General features: G+C 42.1%; 1 protein-coding gene across 1 annotated transcript in view; it reads left to right on the forward strand.

The window, feature by feature from the left end:
• LOC140128252 (A.superbus venom factor 1-like) overlaps nucleotides 1-24854 on the forward strand; it is a 63084-nt gene that overhangs the window by 23084 nt on the left and 15146 nt on the right. The window contains exons 18-27 of the mRNA XM_072149812.1: nucleotides 3065-3176; nucleotides 4158-4243; nucleotides 11139-11278; nucleotides 11579-11785; nucleotides 12962-13022; nucleotides 13225-13311; nucleotides 13448-13651; nucleotides 15687-15762; nucleotides 17478-17637; nucleotides 18509-18610. Of these exons, the coding sequence (XP_072005913.1) occupies nucleotides 3065-3176; nucleotides 4158-4243; nucleotides 11139-11278; nucleotides 11579-11785; nucleotides 12962-13022; nucleotides 13225-13311; nucleotides 13448-13651; nucleotides 15687-15762; nucleotides 17478-17637; nucleotides 18509-18610 (1235 nt within the window). The remainder of the gene's footprint in view (nucleotides 1-3064; nucleotides 3177-4157; nucleotides 4244-11138; nucleotides 11279-11578; nucleotides 11786-12961; nucleotides 13023-13224; nucleotides 13312-13447; nucleotides 13652-15686; nucleotides 15763-17477; nucleotides 17638-18508; nucleotides 18611-24854) is intronic.

The following is a 24854-nucleotide window of genomic DNA, read 5'->3' on the forward strand; positions in this document are numbered from 1 at the left end:
TAATTGAAGAACTTCTCCTTTTCAGACAATTCCTACTTGTTTCAGTAGTTCCTTAACACTAAATTGAGTCATAGGGATCCTCTGACCTGATATATGACTAGAGATGAGCGAGTATACTCGTCCGAGCTTGATGCTCGTTCAAGTATTAAGGTACTCGAAACGGCTCGTTGCTCGGACGAGTATTTCCCCTGCTCGAGATCGAGCATTTAATTAAAAAAACACAGTGAAGAACAATGAAGAATAGAATAAAAACAGTGAACAATGTATCATTTAAGTGAAAAACACAGTGAAAAACACAGTGAAGAATAGATTACATCTGCTTACTTGTCGGAAGATACGTGTGAAACGGTGCAAACAAAATAGTATGTGAAGAACAATATATATGTGTGAAGAACACATTGATGAACATGGTGAGCAGGACAGAGACATCGGGGAACAGGACAGAGACATCGGGGAACAGGACAGAGACAACGGGAAGCAGCACAAAGAGACATCGGGGAGCAGGATAGAGACATCGGGGAGCAGCACAGAGACATCGGGGAGCAGCACGGAGACATAAGGGAGGACAGAGACATCGGGAAACAGAACATAGACATCGGGGAGGAAGACAGAGAAATCAGGGAACAGGACAGAGACACCGGGGAGGGCAGAGACATTGGGGAGTAGCACAGAGAGATCGGGGAACAGGACAGACATAGGGAAGGGCAGAGAAATCGGGAAGGGCAGAGAGATCGGGGAGTCTTCAGTGGAAGAAGAGGAGCAGATCCCGGGACAGAGTATCTCCCGACAAGTAAGCAGATGTGCCGAACATCTGCAATCTATTCTTCACTGTGTTTTTCACTGCGTTTTTCACTTAAATGAGCCTGTGTTCACTGTGTTCACTGTTTTTATTCTATTCTTCACTGTTCTTCACATCTGCTAACTTGTCAGGAGATAATATACGCGCGGAACAGTGAAGAATAGATTGCAGATGTTTGCATACATCTGATAACTTATCAGAAGACATTCTTTTTCAATTAAATAACACATTTTATTCCCGAACCATGGTCCCTTTGAAAAATGCTTGAGTCTCCCATTGATTTCATTGGGGCTCGTTATTCGAGACGAGCACTCGAGCATCGGGAAAAGTTTGTCTCGAATAACGAGCACTCGAGCATTTTAGTGCTCGCTCATCTCTATTTATGACCTTTAAGGCTACGGTCTGAATTGAAAACTGGCCATGTATCTGTGGCCACTGCCCAAGCAATTCAATTGTATGGAAGCACCAAACTTAGTTGCGTCTAGTTGCTTGGCCAACTCTCCATTTGTCTAGACATCAGTTTCTGTTGCTTTTAATAGGTCAAATAAAGTAACTTTCTTGAGATTGTGATACTTTTAAATGGCTAACTAAAAGATAAGATGTTACAATCAAGCTTACGGAACAGCTTAGGTCCCTTCATCAGGTTTCACAATCTCAAGAAGGTTACTTTATTTGACCTATCAAAAGCAACGGGTATTACTTCAGCCGGCTAACTGGGTACAAGCTTTTTTTTCTTATGTCTCGGCATCAGAAAGGGGTCCTGGAGTTGGAATGAGCTTCTGTCTAGGACATATCCTGTCATACTGTCCAGGACATAACCCTTTAACCCCTTAACGCTCTGCGCCGTAGCTCTACGGCGCAGAGGTATAAGGGATGTATGAAGAGGGCTCACGGGCTGAGTCCTCTTCATACAGAGGTGGGGGTTTTTGCATTTTGCACAAAACCCCCACCGCTAATAACCGCGGTCGGTGCGTGCACCGATCGCGGCTATTAACCCTCTAAACGCCGCCCGCAAAGTCGCGGGCGGCGTTTAAAAGACGGCGGCGCGCGGGCGCCGCCATCTTTTTTTCGATCGCCACGCCCCCGAACGTCATCGGGGGGCGGCGATCAGTTACCATGGTAGCCTCGGGTCTTCTCTTGACACGAGGCTACATGGTTTATGCAGGTTCGTTACAATGAGCCAGTGGCTCATTGTAATGTAAGACCTGCAAAAACGCCATATATTGCAATACTGTAGTATTGCAGTATATGGTAGGAGCGATCTGATCATCTAGGGTTATTGTACCCTAGATGGTCTAAAAAATAGTGAAAAAAAAAAGAAAAAAAAAAGTTTAAAAAATAAAAAAAATTAATAAAATATTAAAAGTTCAAATCACCCCCCTTTCCCTAGAACGGATATAAAACATAACAAACAGTAAAAATCATAGACATATTAGGTATCGCCGCGTCCCAAAATGCCCGATCTATCAAAATATAAAAACGGTTACGGCCGGCGGTGACCTCCGAGGCGGGAAATGGCGCCCAAATGTCCGAAATGCGACTTTTACACCTTTTTACATAACATAAAAAATGAAATAAAAAATGATCAAAATGTCGCACAGACCTCAAAATGGTAGCAATGAAAACATCGCCTCATTTCGCAAAAAATGACCCCTCACACATTTCCGTGCGCTAAAGTACGAAAAAGTTATTAGCGTCAGAAGATGGCAAAAATTTTTTTTTCTTTTTTGTACACATTCGTTTAATTTTTGAAAATGTAGTAAAACACAATAAAACCTATATAAATTTGGTATCACCGCGATCGCACCGAACCAAAGAATAAAGTAGGCATGTTATTTGGAGCGAAGAGTGAAAGTCGTAAAAACTGAGCCCACAAGAACGTGACGCACGTGCGGTTTTTTTTAAATTTTTCCACATTTGGAATTTTTTTTCAGCTTCGCAGTACACGGCATGTTAAAATAAATAACATTACGGGAAAGTAAAATTTGTTACGCACAAAATAAGCCCTCACACAGGTCTGTACTGTGAAAAAGTTATGGATTTTTGAAGTTGGAGAGCGAGAAATGAGCCGGAAAACCCTCCGTCCTTAAGGGGTTAAACAAGAGTTCCTCTATTGAGGAGCATTGGGTATGGTAATTTTCTGGAAGAAAGACCCTCATATTTATTGTCAAAATCAATCATGAAATTGAGTGGTGACCATTTCATTTCTCTCATCCAACATTCTACGTGTACGTTTTTAAGGATGACTATTTTTTTGTCCATCAGGTGATGAGGACAGCGATTACATTGAGGATTCTGACATTATAATCAGGTCCCAATTTCCTGAAACCTGGCTCTGGGTCACAAAGACTATGAGTGAAATCCCAGATGATAAAGGGTGAGTATAACAACCAAACAAAGCGGTGGAGCGGCACCGTGGGAAAATCGTAGGGTGCAGGTCTTCTACGGGGTCCGACAACCCCTTCAACAGTAGTACAAAGCAAACGGATGAAGCAGCACTCCAAGGAAGATAAAGTGAAGACGTTTTTTAATTCCACCATAGATGCAACGTTTCGTCTTTTCTATAAAGACATTCTCAAGCATAGTGAGGCAGCGGTCAGCTGACTTAAATAGGCGGTGATGCAATCACCAACATGTGTGATAGTGAATACAATGAGATTAAATACAAAGGATTAAATACATTACAAAAATCCCAATGTGTTTCTTTAAGACACACATATAATTGATGAAAAAAACGTGCAGGGATAAATACATCAACTTTGCCTTCTCCATGAGGGAAGAAATGTGAAAAATGCATTGCATTGCCTGAGTCCTTCCCCAGACACTCTTTTTTGTCCAAGAACTCCAAGCTGTCAGTACATTTATTGCTGTTATATATTTATGTGTAGTACATTCACTGCTGCTCCATATGTATGGGTGTGGTATGGTTTTAATGGCACATTAGCAGGACACCCACTACAAGGGGATATCAATATTTCTGGTAAACTCACTTCCGGTACATCTATTTGTATGCAGTATATTTGCTGCTGGTATTTATTTTATTAATAGTCCTGATTGTGAATGACTCAGCAGCAGCTGACTGCTTAGATTTCTTTCTTATGATCTTTAATAGCAGAAGCACAATTTGATCTTCTGTTTTAGACAGCTGAAAGTCTGGGTAACCCATCCCCCCTCCTTAGATAAGTCTTTGCATCTTTTATTGTGGCTTTGTTTAATTCGAAGCAAATTCTGTAGAAATCTTTTGCCAGGCACAATCCATGGGCAAGGGAGGTGCTGTTTTTGGAGAGAAAAAAAAGATCATTTTAGAATATATATATATAAGTTTTCACATTATGGTTTTATTTTGACTTTTTAACAGAGTTTCAAGCAAAGCTTTTAAACTTCACCTACAAGATTCAATCACCACATGGGAGGTTCTGGCTGTAAGTCTCTCTGAAAATAAAGGTAAGTTACTTCTTCTGTTGTCCATACTTTTATAGTCCACACTGTATATCCATGTGCTGGACAGGGAGCGGCAACACAGATGGCTGTATATTAGTAATCAGATTTTTTTTTCTTATAGATAAGGGACAGTAGATTATAGATACTTTACAGTACTCCAGTGTTGCCAAAATGCATCCACAGATTCCCGATGCTTTGTGTGTACAGATCCGATATAGACCTATATGTGATACTGAAAAATAGACTATAGACCATATATATAGACTATATATATTGTCCTGCAGTGATGCATCACTCTCTCCACTCATCTTCATTATATCTGACACATTGGGGCACATTTACTTACCCGGTCCATACGCGATCCCGCAGCGTGTTGTCCGATGTTGATTCGGGTTCTGCCGGGATTCACTAAGATCCATGTGCCCGATATCCACTAGGTGTCGCTGCTGCGCCGAGGTCCACCAGAGTTCACCATCCTCTTCCTGGTGCATGTAAGTGCATGTCAAGCACATTTTTTTTACTTTAAATACAGCAGTTTTTCCAAATACAAAAACCGGGGGCAAAACACCGCAAACCGGTAATTTTCGGGAAACTCGACTAAAATTACCTATTCGGGCCCTTAGTAAATGAGCCCCATTAGCTCGTAGTCTGTAATCATGGAGACACAAGGTAAGTTATGTTGTCCGCTATATGATATTACCAAATATGATAACAGGTCAGTAACACTTCTAAATATATCAAATTTGTAAAACATTTTTGTAAACTTGATTTGCATGTTGAAAACACTTTGCTGAAAAAAAAATAATTTTATTATTGAACTAATGGGGATGAGTTTGGGTCTATTTAATTTTGGAAAAGGTGTCTGTTTTTAGCGATGCCAGTTGGGAATGTTTTAAAACATTTTTAATCATTTATAATAAATACGAATCAATCTTATACCAAACCGTGCTTTGGTAATTTATTCCTGGTTACAAGCGCACCCATCCGTAGCACCAAATTCTTTATTCCGCCTTACCCATATGCTTACGGTTCCGTTGGATACCGGTTATTGGAGCGTTTGGGAGCTGCTGAGGTAACCCTAAGGAGAAGTTTCTACTAAGGGTAATTGATACCCCCACATTTGTTTTCTGCAACCTTACAAGTGGCCACCAGGTGAGCACCTATTAATACTTACCTGGCTACCAACTACCCTGACGTTATCACACGAGGCGCTGTCACCTCTCGTTGTCTTTTTTGTTTTCTCTTTCTGTTTTAGGGAAAAACTAGGGAAGAGCTAAGGGTAGGAAAGAAAACATGATGGGCTGAAAACACAAAATGGCTACCACTCACCGAAGGCTCAGACAAACAGTGCCACATAATCTGGTGTGCCCTTAAACAGAAACCACGGTTGCCAGATCCTAGGGAATTTTTCCATGATGGGATTTAAACTCTTAAAAGTTATTTAACCGCAACCATATATATATTTTTTTTATAATGAAGTAAACAGTAGTGATGTAATGATGGGTCAGTGTTATCTATATAGAGGTCATTGTACAGGGAGGGGGAGGGGATAAGCTGTGACATCATCTATTGTCAGTAGTGATGTAATGATGGGTCAGTGTTATCTATATAGAGGTCATTGTACAGGGAGGGGGGAGGAGATAAGCTGTGACATCATCTATTGTCAGTAGTGATGTAATGATGGGTCAGTGTTATCTATATAGAGGTCATTGTACAGGGAGGGGAAGGAGATAAGCTGTGACATCATCTATTGTCAGTAGTGATGTAATGATGGGTCAGTGTTATCTATATAGAGGTCATTGTACAGGGAGAAGGAGGAGATAAGCTGTGACATCATCTATTGTCAGTAGTGATGTAATGATGGGTCAGTGTTATCTATATAGAGGTCATTGTACAGGGAGGGGGAGGAGATAAGCTGTGACATCATCTATTGTCAGTAGTGATGTAATGATGGGTCAGTGTTATCTATATAGAGGTCATTGTACAGGGAGGGGGAGGAGATAAGCTGTGACATCATCTATTGTCAGTAGTGATGTAATGATGGGTCAGTGTTATCTATATAGAGGTCATTGTACAGGAGGGGGAGGAGATAAGCTGTGACATCATCTATTGTCAGTAGTGATGTAATGATGGGTCAGTGTTATCTATATAGAGGTCATTGTACAGGGAGGAGGAGGAGATAAGCTGTGACATCATCTATTGTAAGTAGTGATGTAATGATGGGTCAGTGTTATCTATATAGAGGTCATTGTACAGGGAGAGGGAGGAGATAAGCTGTGACATCATCTATTGTCAGTAGTGATGTAATGATGGGTCAGTGTTATCTCTATAGAGGTCATTGTAAAGGGAGGAGGAGGAGATAAGCTGTGACATCATCTATTGTCAGTAGTGATGTAATAATGGGTCAGTGTTATCTATATAGAGTTCATTGTACAGGGAGGCGGAGGAGATAAGCTGTGACATCATCTATTGTCAGTAGTGATGTAATGATGGGTCAGTGTATCTATATAGAGGTCATTGTACAGGGAGGGGGAGGAGATAAGCTGTGACATCATCTATTGTCAGTAGTGATGTTATGGTGGGTCAGTGTTATCTGCAGTTGAAGTCAGAAGTTTATATTTATATAAGCAATACCCCATATGCATGTTTATCAGAATTAACCTTTCCTGTTGAAGTCAATTAGGATTACCATAATAATTTCTATTAGCCAAGTCCCAGAATATTGAGAGAGAGCAAAGTTTTAAGGCATTATTACTAGTTAATGCAAATTCAAAAGTTTACATACACTAAGATTACTAATGCCTTTAAACATTTTAGGACAGTCTGGACTGATGGTGTAATGTTTTTGAAGCATCCAGCAATACCAGAAAAGACACCAGTGTATGTATTTGAAGGGACACCTCAAACACATCATGATGTGACATCTTGTAAACCGATGACGTAAACCGACACCTGGGACCGGAATCTAAGTGGTACCCAGTTTTCACCACAGCCCACTGCAAAGAGGGTTGGACTTGCTGTGGCGTGGTACCACCAGGTCTTTCCACAGGTGCGACTTTGTCCGAGGTACAAAGCAGTATCATAGTCGGGGACAGGCAGGAGGTCAGAGCGGGCAGCATGGGATCAGAATCGGGATGTAGCAATAGGTCATGGCAGGCAATGTAGTCAGGAACGGAACCGGGGTCACAACGGGAAATCACAATAACAGCACAGGGCATGGAACAACGCTTTCTCTTGGGCACAAGGCTCGAAGATCTGGCAGGGAACACAGGAATGGGCTGGGAATTTATCAGAATTACCAGCCGGGCAGTGCCAATTATTGGCGCGGTGGCCTTTTAAATCTCAGAAAGCTGGAGCATGTGCACCCCTTGGAGGTGGGGACACACACACCGTACCACCGTAGTCAGCGCTGGCGAGGTAAGTGAACCAGTGGGGGACCAGGGCAGCGAAGAGGAGTATGGGTGTGGCTGCGACCCAGTAGGTGGGTTGCAGGAGCACCCATGCAATGAGGGTGCCTTGGTAATCTGTATCTATTTGCCGAGAGGAACTTGGAGCAGGCAGTGTCCGAACACATCCTCTTCCAGCAGCACTAGCTCTATAGCTACCAAGCCATGTCCCTGTTCCTAAATTCATGCTTTCCTCCTTTTTAAAGACCTGCAATACTAAACTATACTTTGAAAGCACTTTTACAATCAAGGTATTACCGCACGCTATTCACTGGGAGGAGCACTTTTATGATCCACATCTACTTCACACTTTTCACTTTTATGGCCCACCGCAGACAACAGCGTAAGCTGACACCAGTGGTGTCGCAAAGCGTGTTGGCGTGTTGGACTTGCTGCAGTGTGTTACCACCAGGTTGTTCCACTTTTATGATCAATTTATTACTGCACTATGAAGAGCACTTTTATGGCCCACTTATTACTGCTCACTATTTACTAAGAGGAGTACTTTCTTGATCCATGTATTACTGTCCACTTTTCACTCTGAAGAACACCTGGATGGTTCATGTATTGCTTGCTATTCACTAAGAGGAGCACTTTTATGATCCACATCTACTTCACACTTTTCACTTTTATGGCCCACCGCAGACAATAGCGTAAGCTGACACCAGTGGTACCCGGTTTTCACCAGAGCCCGCCGCAAAGCGTGTTGGCGTGTTGGACTTGCTGCAGTGTGTTACCACCAGGTTGTTCCACTTTTATGATCAATGTATTACTGCACTATGAAGAGCATTTTTATGGTCCACTTATTACTGCTCACTATTTACTGAGAGGAGTACTTTCTTGATCCATGTATTACTTTCCACTTTTCACTCTGAAGAACACCTGGATGGTTCGTGTATTACTTGCTATTCACTAAGAGGAGCACTTTTATGATCCATGTACTGCATACTATTCACTGTGAATTTTTATTCACTATTCATTTTATTCACAATTTTTTTTAGAATTCACATATTACTATGTGCTATTTACTATGAGGTACATTTTTAAGTTTGGTGTATTACTTGGCAATATTCATTATGAAGAGCACTTTTATGATCTACTTATTACTGTGTGTTATTTACTGTAGAGAACACTTTTATGATCCATGTATTGCTTGGCAATATTCACTATGAAGAGCACTTTTTATCATCCACATATTACTGTGCACTATGGATTATGAAGAGCACTTTTATGACCAATGGAGGATTATAATATTGGCATTTAGGGTAGCCACCCAGGGCCACCGGAATCACCCATATATTAATATAATATATTTTTAATATAATATACCTTCTCTGAATTGGACCATTCTCCCTGGATCTTCTGAATACACTCCCTGCTCTGCTATTAACCACAGAGCACTTGGCATATCGGCATCCTGGCACAAATGGCACAGTGGCACCACACACTGCGACGCCTGCAGCAGATGTCTGAGATATGGAAGAAAATAAGGCTGTGCTAAGCTGCTAAATATCGTTTGGCTGCATCCCAGCTGCTATATACTGGTTGGCTGCAGCTGCTATATACTCAGGGCTGCAGCTGCTATATACTGTGGGCTGGAGCTATATACTGAGAGCATGGAGCTACTATATACTGGGGGTCTGGAGGTACTATTTACTAGCGGTCTGGAGCTGCTACATACTGGGGATCTGTAGATGCTATATACTGGGGTCTGAGGCTGCTATATACAGGAGGGGACTGGATATAGTATATATTGAGGACTGGATATAGTTTATACTGGGGGCTGGATGTAGTATATACTGGAAGGCTGGAGATATATACCGGAGGGGGCTGGCTATGTTAATTATTGGTTTTGCATATAAGTAACTATATAAGCTGCATATCACTTTGCTGAATATGATACTATTTTAATTTATAAGGGGGTGTTTTATTGTGTATTTTAGTTATACGTCGTATTGAGTGAATAAATGAATAAGCATGTGCTATGTATAAATTATACAATAAATTGAGGGTGCTGTATTTATTATTAATCAAGGAGGTTATATATTACACTATTTTTATTATTTAAATATATTCATGAGATATAATAATTTCCTATTAATAATATGGTAGTAATATGGTGACAGTGAGGTGAGTTATGGTGTGAGGTGACTGTAATCCAGGTGATATTATATTGTGACCTTGGTTTTGCCTGTTACTGATGAGTAATGTACTCACTGACTGACCTTCTAGTATAACTCTCATAATATGTTGAGCCAGTGAAAATATTCCATCCAAATATGACCCATGGGCAATGTTTTAGTTGTCAGTATTTTTCTGTTAGGTTGGTTTGGTTGGTTGCTTTAATGTGTTAAAAGTCCATTTTAGGCTTTACCAGGTAAAATTGGTTGATGTGATGTAGGGTTATAGGGAGTAGGCTGCATCTGTATTTAAAGAAACTCCAGACAATCTCTCTATAGCTCGGGGTACATGGTAGTCTTAATTTGTCACTGTTTATAACCCGCATATTACTGCATGCTATTCACTGAGAAGAGTACTCTTAAGATCCATGTATTAATGTGCTCTTTTCACTGAGAATGGCACATTTATGACCACACATTACTGTGCACTATTCACTATAAAGAGCACTTTTATGATATACCTATTACTGCACATTTATTCACTATGCTGAGCAGTTTTATGAACCATGTATTATTGTGGGATATTCACATGAGCAACTTTACAAACAAGGTATGATGATGATGATGATAATTTATGATTTTTCTGGATCTTTCAGATATTTCAGATCTTGCTGAATGATGCAGTAAAAACAAAATTTCTTGTAATTTCAAGCATTGCTATATTCTATATAATGAGTAAGAATATCCATGCACTCTAGCAGCCTATGAGTAGCCTAAAACAGATTGTCTCTGATAAGGACATTATTTTACATTTCCACATTATTCTAATAATAACAACCTCCTATATACACTGCAGTGCCCTAAAAGGGGCAATGGCTTTTTTTTCAAAAGTCCCTGCTAGTCTGATTGACCCTACAGTAAGCTGCAAACTCTCCCTAGCTGTCTGTTGAGTGTAATGGCATCTGGACATGTGACCCTGCTCTTGCCTATGCTAAGGGGCTGTAAGCCGCTTGATTGGCTGCTTCAGCAGTTAATTAAACAGAATGGCACTTTTTTCCTAAACATAGACCCAAGTTAACCCATGTATGGGCAATGGAACCAAATACTAATGAATTAATGGAATACAAATACAACAATTAATAAAGAATACTTAAATTCATTATTCTGGCACTTGGCAAATATAAATAAATTTGGTAATCTCAAATTACCTCAAATGGATGCATTTTGATGTCATTTCTTGTCAGGATAATGTCATATATGAACGCAGATTCTCAGCATTTTAGAAAGAACATCAGATCAAAAATTTATACCTATCCTGACTTCTCCTGGCAGGTATCTGTGTGTCTAAACCTCATAATATTCAGGTGATGATGAACTTCTTCATTGATCTGAGGCTTCCTTATTCTGTGGTGAGAAATGAGCAAATAGAGATCCGGGCCATTCTCTACAACTACGGCAACAGCCAAATTAAGGCAAGTTATCCAGAAATAGTCACAATAAATGTGTTATCCATAAAGGAGAGGTCTGGGATTATTCACTTTTAGTTTATTAGCTTATAGACTGCTAATGTTCAGCATAGTCATTTCCATAAATTCTGTCGGTATATAGTGGATGTAGTGATGACATCATGTCGGCAGATAGATATAAGCTCCATTTTTTTGTCAGTAATTGGCTCTTGTTTATTATCTAAAACATTATATTCCCAGAAAACTCCCGTAAACATTTTCACTTCTCACACATCCTTTAAAGCCAACTTTTTGTCTTTGGTTCAGACTCGTGTAGACTGGACCTACAATGAAAAGTTTTGCAGTCTCTCCACGGCCAAGAAGAGGTATCGCCAAGAAGTAATCATCAAACCTACCTCTTCGGTGGCTGTACCCTTTGTTATTATACCCTTAGAACTGGGAGAACATGAAATTGAGGTGAAGGCCGCTGGGGCAATTGTGTCTGATGGTGTGAGGAAAACACTAAAGGTCGTGGTAAGTAACAAAGAAAAGATATTTCTCGGGGATTACATTCAAATTATTAGAACAATCTTTATGTGCAGGGTGCAAGGTGTTGTTGTGTTCCTCTAGTGACCCTTGGTCTGCTTATTTGACTTCTGCATCTGCAACTGTTCTTACTTGTCCAGTGGTAGAAATGGGGAAAATTGGGGTAAATTTATAGGGGTTTTCTGAAAATTTGTTTACAGAGGCACGGGGAGCTTCCAGATGGCCCGGCCACTCCCATCTGTTACCATATCCCAGCGCCTACAACAAGATTGGGATGGATGGGAGTGGCCGACGACCTCTTCCTGCCGGAAGCTCCCCGAGCACAGCTTCTGTACCCCTGTAAACAAACATGGGCACGGATCAGACAGACCAGGATACTCCTGGGTAACTCCTTTACTGATAAGGTTGGAAAAGATTGCCCACAGGAAAAGAGGAATATTTGAAATAACATGATATACATGGATAGAGTTTGATAGGTTGGAATAGACAGAATGTTTTGTTTTATTTATTTTTTGTTTCTCTGTGTGACCTTATCCGCCTCACCGGTAAGGTTGTGCTTATAGGGTGGGGGAGAAGGGGGAAGAGGCTATTGACTTTATAGCCTCCATGTCTAAAAGAAAGAAGGGTACAAAGAAAGTTTTTTGATTATTTTGCTTATATGTATGACAATAATAGGGAAAGAGAAATATGATATTGAGCAGTTGTTGTAACATTGTAAGTTACTGATTTATGGGTCACTATAGAAAATGTCTTTCCAGCTCACCCAATTGGCCACTTGCTGTTTTGTAAAGTGTAACGTTCTCTAGCAGAACCCAATATTGACATGAAAATGGTTGAAAGATCCAGTTCCAAAAAAACAGCTCACCGATTTGTAGATACAGTACACTGTAAAAATCCAACGCGTTTCCGGTATAGGAGATACCCTTACTCATGGCTGATTTATGGGTAGAGTATAAAGTATAATGAACTTTAAATGTAATCTTTTTGTATCTAGTTGATTTTTTCCTCGTCATATCTTGACCGGTAATTTATTTTGTAAATTTATAAAGAATTATTTATAACAATACATATATCCTCTTAGTTTTCTCGCATTAAGTCCATTCATCCCTAGATATGACCCCAACATCGTCCAGTTTTCTATGAATTTCCTGTTTCTTTCTGCAGCCAGAAGGAAGACGCCTGACCCAGGCTCTGAAATCTGTCATTTTGGATCCACAATTAAAAGGTTTGTAAATTTTGTTTTTTAGATTTCGACAGTACAAAGTTACACTAAACAGTCTTGATCTTCACCTGGTTTATCGCAGTGTCTTATTCTGAATTACACGTCACACATTTTCACCTTTTCGATGACTTGATTTACGGCAGAAAAAAATTGGTGGCTTTGATAAGTTGCCAATAGTCTGTACTCACGGCTATTTCTCACGCAGGAGGAGTCCAAGAAGAACGGGTCACAGCAATAAAAACCAAAAATGTTGTCCCCAATACAAAGGTTTCCACCATAGTTACCATTCTAGGTGAGTTCTGATGAGACAACCTACCTCTTATATACACAGTGCATGTATAGTACTTAGAGATTGGATAATAATCTCTATAAATAATCAGGATGTTCCTTGCCTTATCTCATGACTTCTTCTTCTCCCTAATACCCAGGAAGTCCAATAAGTGAAATGATAGAGAAGACCCTTGATGGCAAATTCATGACCGATTTGTTTGAAGCCCCTAGTGGATGTGCGGAGCAGAACATGGTTAGAGTGACGGCCCCCCTTATAGCCGTACATTTCATGGATTCCAGTCAACAGTGGGAAGGAGTAGGAGTAGACCTTAGAGACCAGGGCATTGAGTACATCAAACAAGGTAAGATATTCTACAAAACAGATTAGCTTGTCATGTAACTTGTACTGAAAATTATGCTATTCAACCCCTTACGCACCAGGCCATTTTCGTTTTTTTGCATTTTCATTTTTCACTCCTTGTCCTTAAAAATCTTTAACTTTTTTTTTTTTTTTAAAAATACATTTTTTCCAGTTTTTCAGTGATAAATGTTACAAATGTGAGCAAATAAAGTACATCGTTATAATTCGATTTCATATGTATAAGATACCTTCATCTTAAGGAATATTAAATGCGGCATATTTAATATAAGATGAAAAACACAATCAGTTTGGGGAAAATATAGGGAAAAAATAACAGGCAAAGTCAACAACAGGGTGACCTATTATGTTGCAGTGGTATTTTCTGTGTATAGAGTTGTATGAGGGATTGTTTTCTGCCTAATACATTGCACTTCCTACTATGGCCGTTATGGGGGTTCATCATTGTCAGGATCAGGACAAGATTTCTAACATGTTTATGATTTTTTTTCTTTTATATCAGTTCTAGGGAAAGAGGGGGAATAGAATTTTTAGATTTTTTAATGAAAGTTTTTTATTTATTTATTTTATCTAATATAATGTTTTTTCTTTACTACATTTTAGACCAGACCCCCAAAGGTTAAAGTACCCTTGGAGTCTGATTGTTCCTACCATATACTGCAATTCTACAGTATTTTTCTCTGTGACATTGTTATAGATACTGCCAAATAACAGGTCTTGGAGTCTCCAGTCTGCCATGGAAACAGATAGTCGCTCCCCATTTATGACAGAACAACATCAGAGCAGTCAATAAATAGCGATCAGTGCAAGCACCGTTAAAGGGTTTCAGCGGTGGGTGTTTGCAGCATAATGCAGCCAATACCCACCATATATGTATATGGCTCAGCGCATGATCCCTCTTCATACATCATTATGCACTGACTAAGCCTACAAGACTGCGGAAGAGACTGTGATATCCCATCTTGCATTCGGCCTATTGATATCTATAAGCTATTATGGGGCTATGTTCAAATTATAGAAAATCTACCTTCACAATCCAGTATAAAATACCAGGAACTCTTTGAATATATGTAAACAATACATTCCTTTGTTTAAAAACAACTTTTACAATTAAGCTTTTGAGCCAGAAGGTCTGAGTGTGTTACCAGAACAACTCCAATTATAGCTTCAAAGGCTGCAACATCCCCCCCCCCCACCCACACACACACCTTCTACTTTCTCAGCACTTCTCCTCCCTCTGTCTGATGATCAAACACAGTGGGAGCGGGAAGTGCTCCTGCACAGTGTAACAGCCTGTAAAGCTACAGAACGGAAAGGCCCTGGTAACGCCTTCCAGAGCCCTTCTTGCTCATTAGCATATATTTAGAAGTTGATTTAGGAAGGAAAAGATTTTCATGGTCCCTGGTTCTATAAGTAAGTGTCTCTGGTTTACACTATTCTCTATGACAGTGGTGGCGAACCTATGGCACTGGTGCCAGAAGCGGCACTCTGAGCCCTTTCTGTGGGCACCCAGGCCATCACCCCAGCATGAAGTTCCCCAGACAGAACTCAAAGAATCTGCCTGCAGAATCTTCCTACAATGATAGGCGAATTTGCCCTCCTCCTTTCAACTGCGTTGGTGTCTTTAGGAGGCAGAACGATTGAAAGTTGTCAAAGAACATAAGAAATAAATAAAGAAATAAATTATAGCTTAAATTGCTGTGCTGGCACTTTGCAATAAATAAGTGGCTTTTGGTTGAAGTTTGGGAACTCAGGCTCTAAAAGGTTCGCCATCACTGCTCTATGAGGACATGGGGGAGCCAGAACAAAAGCTCCTGGCGACAGGTTTCTTGAGATTTGCATTTCCTTTTCTCTCATATTTCTTTAAACAATAGAGAAAGATATATTATATTTCTATATGTTGTGTACATAGACACACCTCCTTTTGTACACGTTTGGTTGATTTCACTAAAGAAAATTATTTCATTGTCTGTTAGTTATTATTATTGTTGTTATTATTTTATATATTTTGTTGACAGGTGTAGAAAATCAATTGACAATCTCTAAGAGAGACGGTTCATACGACTCATGGAACACCTATAGAACCAGCACATGGTAATAAAGACATTTACTATTGGTTCTAACTTCAACCATTATTAATTTGTTATAATCTACAATATGAAAATAGTTTTCAAGTTTTAAAAATAGACATAGAACTGATCCAAGGGGCGGCCTAATGATAAATATACCTCCTCATGTGCACAAACTTAAAGTGTAACTTTAAAGCTATAGTGATTTTGCCAAATTATTGTATGTGATTCCTCCTTTGATGCCTACTTTTTGTTGCTCACGGTTTTCTTTCCAATGTTCAGGCATTTCTGTTCTGAAAGTGTTTGACAAAAATCTTTCTCACCAGAGGTGAAGTGAGTGGAGACTAATGTCTGTCAGTCTATGCCCTCAAGTGGAGGACAGTTAGCTTGCCCACAGATCCCATGATGTCTTGTGTTCTCTCTCAAAGTATTTTATCATTAAATCTATTTATTTGCCCACAAGTAAATCCAGTGAACACTGCACAGTGCACATACAGGATGTATATAGTGACCAGCCTGGCAGGAGCAGGGAACATGTACATTACATATAGGATGTCTATGGTGACAGCCTTGCAGCTTCCATGACATGGAGGAGCAGGGAACATGTAATAAGCGGTAGAAATCATAAGTAAACCAGTTACATGAAGTCTATAGTCTTTGCTGTGGGCCCACTAAGGGTTAATAGCTTCTCTAGACAGCCGTGATAGTTCCGATGGCAAGGTGGGGGAGGGGAAAAGCATGAGGCTCATAGTGTGACAAAGAAAGTTCTGTAGAATCAGATTTGGATGGTCGGACTATTAGGGAACAGGGGAGATCTTTTACCTCACTATTCTGTGCAGGAGACATCTGTATAAACTGTTCTGAACACATCCAGCTCTGCTACATACACAGAGAGAGCTCTGTCACATGTCACAAGCTTATCAGCACAGAGAGAGGAAACAGTTACTGCAGCTCTGAGGTAATCTAAGGGGTATAGCAAAAAAACTGCTGGAATTTGGTAACAAAGATAATAGGCAAAGTTGTTTTACATCCCAAGAGTTGTTGAGTTGTAGAAAAAAAACCCCTTTACAGTTACTCTTTAAGGCCCTAAGCTGTTTTCATAAACTGCCCTATATTGCTGACATATACATGGCCTTTGTAACTACACAACCCCACAGTGACTGCGATAGTTTTTTATTTATATTTCTATGACCCTTATTGCCCTTTTAATTCCAATGGTCCATAGCCTTCCATGTTTTTTTTTTATGATCTCCATTTCTCTTGGTCTTTTCCTGGCCTTGATAATTTGGCTAGACTTGAATACTTGGCCCCTCACCTTCGGTTACCATTAGCTGTTTCTATTTCTCTTCTTCTCACTTTATCTTAAACTCAATTTTACTAGCACCAACAACACAGCCTCCCTATCTAAATAGATGTGAGAGATAAACTACGCAGTTAACAGGTCACCAACAAGCTATAGGTAGGAAAGTCCAAAAATCTATCAAAATCAATATAAAGATCGGTCTACCCAGTGAAAGCTGAGAAAAGTTGAAAATAAAAATCATACAAGAAGAATACAGGCTCACCTTAGCAACCTTTAGTAACAATGTTACTAAGGAGATACTATAAAACCTATTTTGCACAGACTAAGCAAAATGTGTAGTAAACAAATTAGCTTTAAGCTCCTTTCTTGCTTGTAATAATTTATATTTTGCTTTTGACTATGGCTCCCTCCGTACTTACCAGACTTCTATCTTTCAGGCTCACTGCGTATGTGGTCAAAGTATTTTCCCTGGCTAAACGTCTGATCGATTTTAACAGAGATAATATATGCAAACCAGTGAGGTGGCTGATTGAAAAAACGCAAAATAAAGAAGGGAAATTCACAGAGGATTCATTCGTCTACCAACAGGAATTGGGGGTATGTGTGCTCCGCCAGAACTGAACCTTATAGAAAATGTGTGAAATGTCTTGACAAAGTTTTAATGCAACGTAACATGTGAAAACTCAACAACAAGTAAGTAGCTACAAAAGGTAAAAACAAAATAATAGAACGAGGTAACACAGGTCATCCACATTTTACTTGAAACAGTTACCGTATATACTCGAGTATAAGCCGACCCAAGTATAAGCCGAGGCCCCTAATTTTACCAGAAAAACCTGGTAAAACATATAATTATTTTACTCGAGTATAAGCCGAGTTTGGGTTTTCAGCACATTTTTTTTGTGCTGAAAAACTAGGATTATACTTTAGTATATATGTATGTATTTCAGTAGTAGTGAAGAGCCCAATTGAGTTGGTGGGACTGACTTATGTGATTTTTTTTTAAGCACATAGAGTTACGTAGAGTTGAAGCACATAGTGTTACGTTGACATTAAAAATGTAAGGAGTTTCCTGGTCTAAAAATATTGATGACCTTTCTAAAGAGTCAGACTAGTGATACTTCTAGATGTTTGCAGATGATACACAACAGATCTATAGTAACCTGGTCCAAAAACATCATACTTTCTGGAGGCCAGATACCAGTTACTAGTACATTGAAGTAGTGCAGATATCACAAATGGGCCACACAAACTATGACAGCTCAATGCTGCTGTTGACTTGCATTGTCCATGGTTACGGTACTACCGGCCATGTCTGAGTGGCCTTCCGGCACCCTTCCATCTCCAATATGCCGCAACCTTCTTCCAGTTTATGACCAGAGTTCTGATCTTAGACACAAATCCGTCTGCAGATGATTGTTAATATTCTTAGAAATTATTTTGTATCCCTATTTTTTCTTTTACATAGGAGGGTATAAGAGAAGGTGCCAAGGAGCTGGATTCCAGTCTCACCGCCTTTGTCCTGGTCGCCCTCCTAGAAAGTGAAGATTACTGTAAAGACAAAGTTGATGTAAGTTTTCCTGTTCAATATAACACAAGTCTTCACTTTAATATCTACTTCTGTGGTGGTAACGATGATACAATCTTTTTACAGATTGCACCGGCTACCAGGTCTCACATAATAAGAGAGCTAATAGCCTCTAAAGTAACTTTGTTGTAGCTAAACAAACTTAGTCAAATTTTATAACAATTGCATCCTCTTTGCCTATTTCAATTATGGCAAGGTCATTAGTCCTAGACCTCCCATTATTAACATGTGAAACTCCTACCAAGTATATTAGACCAACTAGAATGGAGTCATAGATACCCAATGATAAAATAGTATATCTTTGTGGTAATAACTAAAATAGGTGAACAATAAAAGTTTTCAAGATTCCAATACAAAAATGGCCATCAGACGGGTGAGTCATCAGAATAGTATCAGGGAAACGTTTAGAGTGAACACAAGGAATTTCCACATATAGACAAATATAGAGCAAGACGATCCCGTCACTGCACTCTCTGTGCTTCTCATATATCTAATCCCATTATAGCTCGATTATAGCTCCCTTACCCATGTTCAGCGACCGCACCGCCAGGGGCCCCGATGCACGTTTGGCAGGGGATTTCTGCTTAGTGATGACACTTCTTAGTAAGAGAGCTGGACGCTCAATCATAACATTTTGCATTCATTGGAATAGATATAAAGTACCCGGTACTAGCTCTGAGTGACTCCAATATTGCTAGTAGGTGCACACTAGCTACTACTACACTTCCTATCTATTCCCAATGCTGGTAAACCTGAGTAGCTCCCCCCCTCCACATGTTTTGCCACCTAAAATGGCGTCCTCAAGGGTATTGGGGCTATAAAGGTGATCATTGTGAATCACCATTGGGGAAAAAGAGCTTTATTTAGTTAAAACTTAGTGATAAGGAAGGTTAAATTAACCCTTTTAGTTTATACTTTGTGAATTTGTCTCTCAATTCTGTGTATGAGCAAATGTATCTTCATTAGAGATGAGCAAACATACTCGTCCGAGCTTGATGCTCGTTCGAGCATTAGCGTACTCGAAACTGCTCGGACGAGTATTTCGCCAGCTCGAGAAAATGGCATCTCCCGCCGTTTTGCTTTTTGGCAGCCAGAAACAGAGCCAATCACAAGCCAGGAGACTCTGCACTCCACCCAGCATGACGTGGTACCCTTACACGTCGATAGCAGTGGTTGGCTGGCCAGATCAGGTGACCCTGGAATAGACTAGCCCCTGCCCGCGCTGCTCGCGTCATTCTCTGTCTGGATGCCGCTAGGGAGAGAGCTGCTGCTGGTCAGGGAAAGCGTTAGGCTGTTCTATTAGAATAGTGTTAGGCAGGAGTGATTCTACAAGAACCCAACAGCCCTTCTTAGGGCTACAATAACGTTTTAATTTCCTTTTTTTTGGTTTGCTTGTGGCTGGGCTTGCTGGCATTAGTAGTGCAGCTAGTACCATATTGTGAGTTATTCTGCAGGGAGACTTGCGACCGTTGTGTTTAGCTCTTAGTGACACACATATCCACCTCAAACACCGAAGTAGGACAATTTATTAGGGGTTTGATTTGAATTAGGCAGAGTCTGTTTATTTATTTTTTTTTACGTTTATTTCTTTTTAGAACTCAAAGTCATCAGGCACAGCACAAAATCCAGTTGTGTGCTGTCAGTGTAGGTTAGAAACTAGCCATAGCAATAGGATAGCATCGTTTTGTTTAAAAAAAAATATATAAAGTTTACACTTTAATTTGGAAAATGTTTAACCCGAGGGCTAGGGGTAGAGGACGAGGGCGTGGACGTGGGCGTCCAACTACTGCAGGGGTCAGAGGCCGTGGTCCTGGGCGGGTTGAGACACCACCTGCTGATGAGGGAGCAGGGGGATGCCGCAAAGCTACACTCCCTAGGTTCATCATGTCTCAAGTTACTGGGACTCGTGGTAGAGCACTGTTGAGGCCAGAACAGTGCGAAGAGGTGATGTCGTGGATTGCGGACAATGCTTCTAGCCATTTGTTCACCAGTCAGTCTTCCACGCAGTCCACCCATGTCACCGAAATCAGCTCTCCTCCAGCTCCTCCACCTCAGCCTCCTTCCCCCAGTCTGCCCCCTCCCAGGAAAATTTGGCATTTGAACCGGCATACTCTGAGGAACTGTTTTCTGGACCCTTCCCACAGTCAAAAACCACTTGTCCGGTTGCTGCTGAGCAATTTTCCGATGCCCAGGTTTTCCACTGGTTGCAGTCTGTGGGTGATGATGACATTATTGACGTAGTGGAAGAAGTGTGTAAAGAGGTGTTGGACGATGAGGACAGTGGTGAAGTTTTTGTCAGGGCAGGAAATCCGAGGGGGGAGCAGACTGAGGGATCGGAGGATGATGAGGTGACAGACCCAAGCTGGGTTGATAGGCCGGGTGAACACAGTGCTTCTGAGACAGAGGCGAGTCCTATAGCAGAACAGGTTGGAAGAGGCAGTGGTGGGGCCAGACGGAGAGGCAGGGCCAGAGCTGGTGCATCAGCGCCAAATTTTTCCCGTAGTCAAGCTCCCGTGGAGAGGGCTAGATTTTCAGAAGTCTGGAGGTTCTTTAAAGAAACACCGGATGACCGACGGACTGTGATGTTCAACCTTTGCCAAACCAGGATCAGCAGGGGTTCCACCACTACTAGCTTAACTACCACCAGTATGCGCAGACATATGAATGCTAAACACCCCACTCAATGGCACCAAGCCCGTTCACCTCCGGCCAGGCACACCACTGCTCCTTCCCCTGTGTCATCTGCTAGTCAGCCCCCTGCCCAGGACCCCGGCCCAAACACCTCCCGTGCGAAAACCCCATCTTCGCCTCCACGATCCTCCACAGCATCCACCAGCGTTCAGCTCTCCATACCCCAGACGCTGGAGCGCAAAAGGAAGTTTAGTGCAACCCACCCACACACCCAAGCCCTCAACGTCCACATCTCCAAACTTCTTAGCCTGGAGATGCTGCCCTATAGGCTGGTAGAGACCGAGGCCTTTCGAAACCTCATGGCGGTGGCCGCCCATCGGTATTCGGTCCCCAGCCGCCATTACTTTTCTCGATGTGCCGTCCCAGTCCTGCACCAGCACGTGTCAGACAACATCGTGTGTCAGACGGACACGTGGACGAGTGCTGCCGGGCAGGGCCACTATATATTGCTGACAGCACATTGGGTTAACTTGGTGGAGGCTGGGACCGAGTCTGACCCTGGGGCTGGTCATCTACTGCCTACCTCGGTCCAGGTCTCAAAGGCCTACTATGCCTCCTCCTCCTCCCACCCCTCCTCCACCTCCTCCGAATTACCATCCGTGGGCATGGCGCCATCAGTCGGTAGCTCTAGGCACAGCAGCAGTGCCGTTGCTAAGCGACAGCAGGCGGTGCTTAAACTGCTGAGCCTAGGCGATAAAAGGCACACCGCCCAAAAGCTATTACAGGGCATCACTGCACAGACTGATCTGTGGCTGGCACCACTGAACCTGAAGCCAGGCATGGTTGTGTGTGACAACGGCCGTAACCTGGTGGCGGCTCTGCAACTCGCCAGACTGACACATGTGCCATGCCTGGCCCTTGTGTTAAATCTCATAGTTCAGCGTTTCCGCAAGACATACCCCAATCTGTCTGATTTGCTCACGAAGGTGCGCCACATCTGTGCGCATTTCAGGAAGTCCAGCACAGATGCTGCCACTCTCAGGGCAGCGCAGCGCCGCCTCCAACTGCCTGCTCACCGACTGTTGTGCGACGTGCCCACGAGGTGGAATTCAACATTAACCATGTTATCCAGAGTTTACCAGCAGCGCAGAGCGATTGTAGACTGCTAGATTTCAACTTCCACCAGAACTGGTAGTCAGGTCAGTCAGCTTCCTCAAGTCTACAATGAGGAGTGGACGTGGATGTCTGATATCTGACAGGTGCTGAGTAACTTTGAGGAGTCAACACAGATGGTCAGTGGCGATGCCGCCATCATCAGCCTCACCATCCCGCTGCTTGGCCTGTTGAAAAACTCTCTGGTCAGCATGAAGTCTGAAGCTTTGCGCTCGTCACAAGAGACGGGGGAAGAAGATTCCCTTGTTGATAGCCAAAGCACCCTCAGGTCTGTTTCTCAGTGTATATCGGAGGAGGTGGAGGAGGATGAGGAGGAGAATGTTGGCGAGACAGAAGAGGGGACCATTGTTCAGTCCTTCACTGTTCAGCGTGTATGGGCAGAAGAAGGAGGAGGAGGAAATGGAGAGTCAGGCGAGTGAGGGGAGTGACTTCTTGCGCGTTGGGACTCTGGCGCATATGGCAGATTTCATGCTAGGCTGCCTATCCCGTGACCCTCGCGTTCAAAGAATTTATTCCAGCACTGCTTACTGGGTATTCACTCTCCTGGACCCACGGTACAAGCAAAATCTTTCCACTCTCATCCCTGGAGAGGAAAGGAGTGTGAGAATGCATGAATACCAGTAGGCCCTGGTTCACAAGCTGAAACAGTATTTCCCTTCTGACAGCGCTAGCGGCAGAGGGCGTACTTCTGCGGGACAAGTAGCGAGGGAGAGTAGGCGAGCAGGCAGCTTTTCCAGCACTGGCAGGGGTACGCTTTACAAGGCCTTTGCCAGTTTTATGTCACCCCAGCAAGACACTGTCACCTGTCCCCAGTCTCGGCAGAGTAGGGCTGATCTTTACAGAAAGATGGTGAGGGATTATGTAGCTGACCATACCATCGTCCTAAATGATCACACAGCTCCCTACAACTACTGGGTTTCAAAGCTGGACATGTGGCACGAACCGGCGCTGTACGCCTTGGAGGTTCTTGCCTGCCCTGCTGATAGCGTGTTTCCGAGCGGGTTTTCAGTGCGGCTGGTGGCATCATCACCGATAAGCGTACACGCCTGTCGACTGACAGCGCTGACAGGCTAACGCTTATCAAGATGAATAAAGCCTGGATTTCTCATGATTTCCATTCTCCACCAGGTGAAAGAAGCTCAACCTGTTTAATGTATGCACTCCTCCTCCTCATTGTCCTCCTTCTCCTCCTCTTTGTACACTAAAGCATAGGAAACTGGCTATTTTGAAACTGGCTCTATGTATTTAATTTATCTGGAGGGCCACCTACCCGGTCCTCTGTTTTAAACAATTTTTGGGAGTGCCACATACAGGCACTCAATCTATTTAATTTTTCTGTAGGACCACCTAACTGCTCCTTTGGTTTAAAAACTTTTTTGGACTGCCACATACAGGCACTCAATCTATTTAATTTTTCTGGAGGACCACCTACCTGCTCCTCTGGTTTGAAAACTTTTTTGGACTGCCACATACAGGCACTATCCAAATTAAATTGTCTCCATAGCAGCCTCCACATGTCGTCTTTTTAGCTACCTCCACACTTCATTGCCATAGCTGCCTCCAAATGTCGTCCATATAGCTGCCTTAATACATGGTCCCTTTATCAAACAAGCTGTGTCAGGCAGAATTTTGGGTTGTTTTCATGGCTTCCACATCAAACTTGTTATTTTTGTTGCCACCCTGCTGTGTAATCCACAAAATATACTGGCAAACTTTTTTCATTTACTAATATTATTTCAGCGCTTCTTGCGCATCTGTTTACATTCCCCTCACCCGCCATAACCCAAACTTATAAGAACACTACTACACTTGATCTTATACAAAAGGTTCTTAGAGGTGCTGTTTGGGGAGGAGCCGAGAGACAGGGGCTTGGATTGGCGAAAGCTTGCCTGGCAGCTGAGCGCCAGCTCCATCCCAAGATCCAACTAACATAGTTTTAACTGCAGCACCTTTAATCTACTACTAGTTCACTGCCTCCATACATCGTCCCCTTATCAAACGAGCTGTGTCAGGCAGAATTTTCAGGTGTTTCACCAAATACATAGTGGAACTCGGCCCATCTGTCGCCGCCATGCTGGAGACCTGAAGTTTCAATCATAGAAGAAATATGGATGCCCCAGTAGTCACTCTTAATCATGGAAGTCGTCTCCATGGCTGCCTCCACATGTCGTCCCTTTATCAAACGAACTGTGTCAGGCTCATTTTTCGGGTGTTTCACCAGATATGTTATGGAACTTGGTCACTATGTCGCCACCATGCTGTGTTATCGACTAAATATACCTTCAACCTTTTGTTCACATAGGAAATCATTTCAGCGCTTCTTGCTCACCTCCTTTGGTGAAACCTGAGTCAAATTAGGGTATGTCGCCATGACACTCTCTAGCCTGCCACTGCTGCCGCTGCCTCTGCATGCCGTCCCCTA

This window comes from Engystomops pustulosus, chromosome 4 (genome assembly GCF_040894005.1).
Source record: "Engystomops pustulosus chromosome 4, aEngPut4.maternal, whole genome shotgun sequence".
NCBI lineage: Eukaryota > Metazoa > Chordata > Amphibia > Anura > Leptodactylidae > Engystomops > Engystomops pustulosus.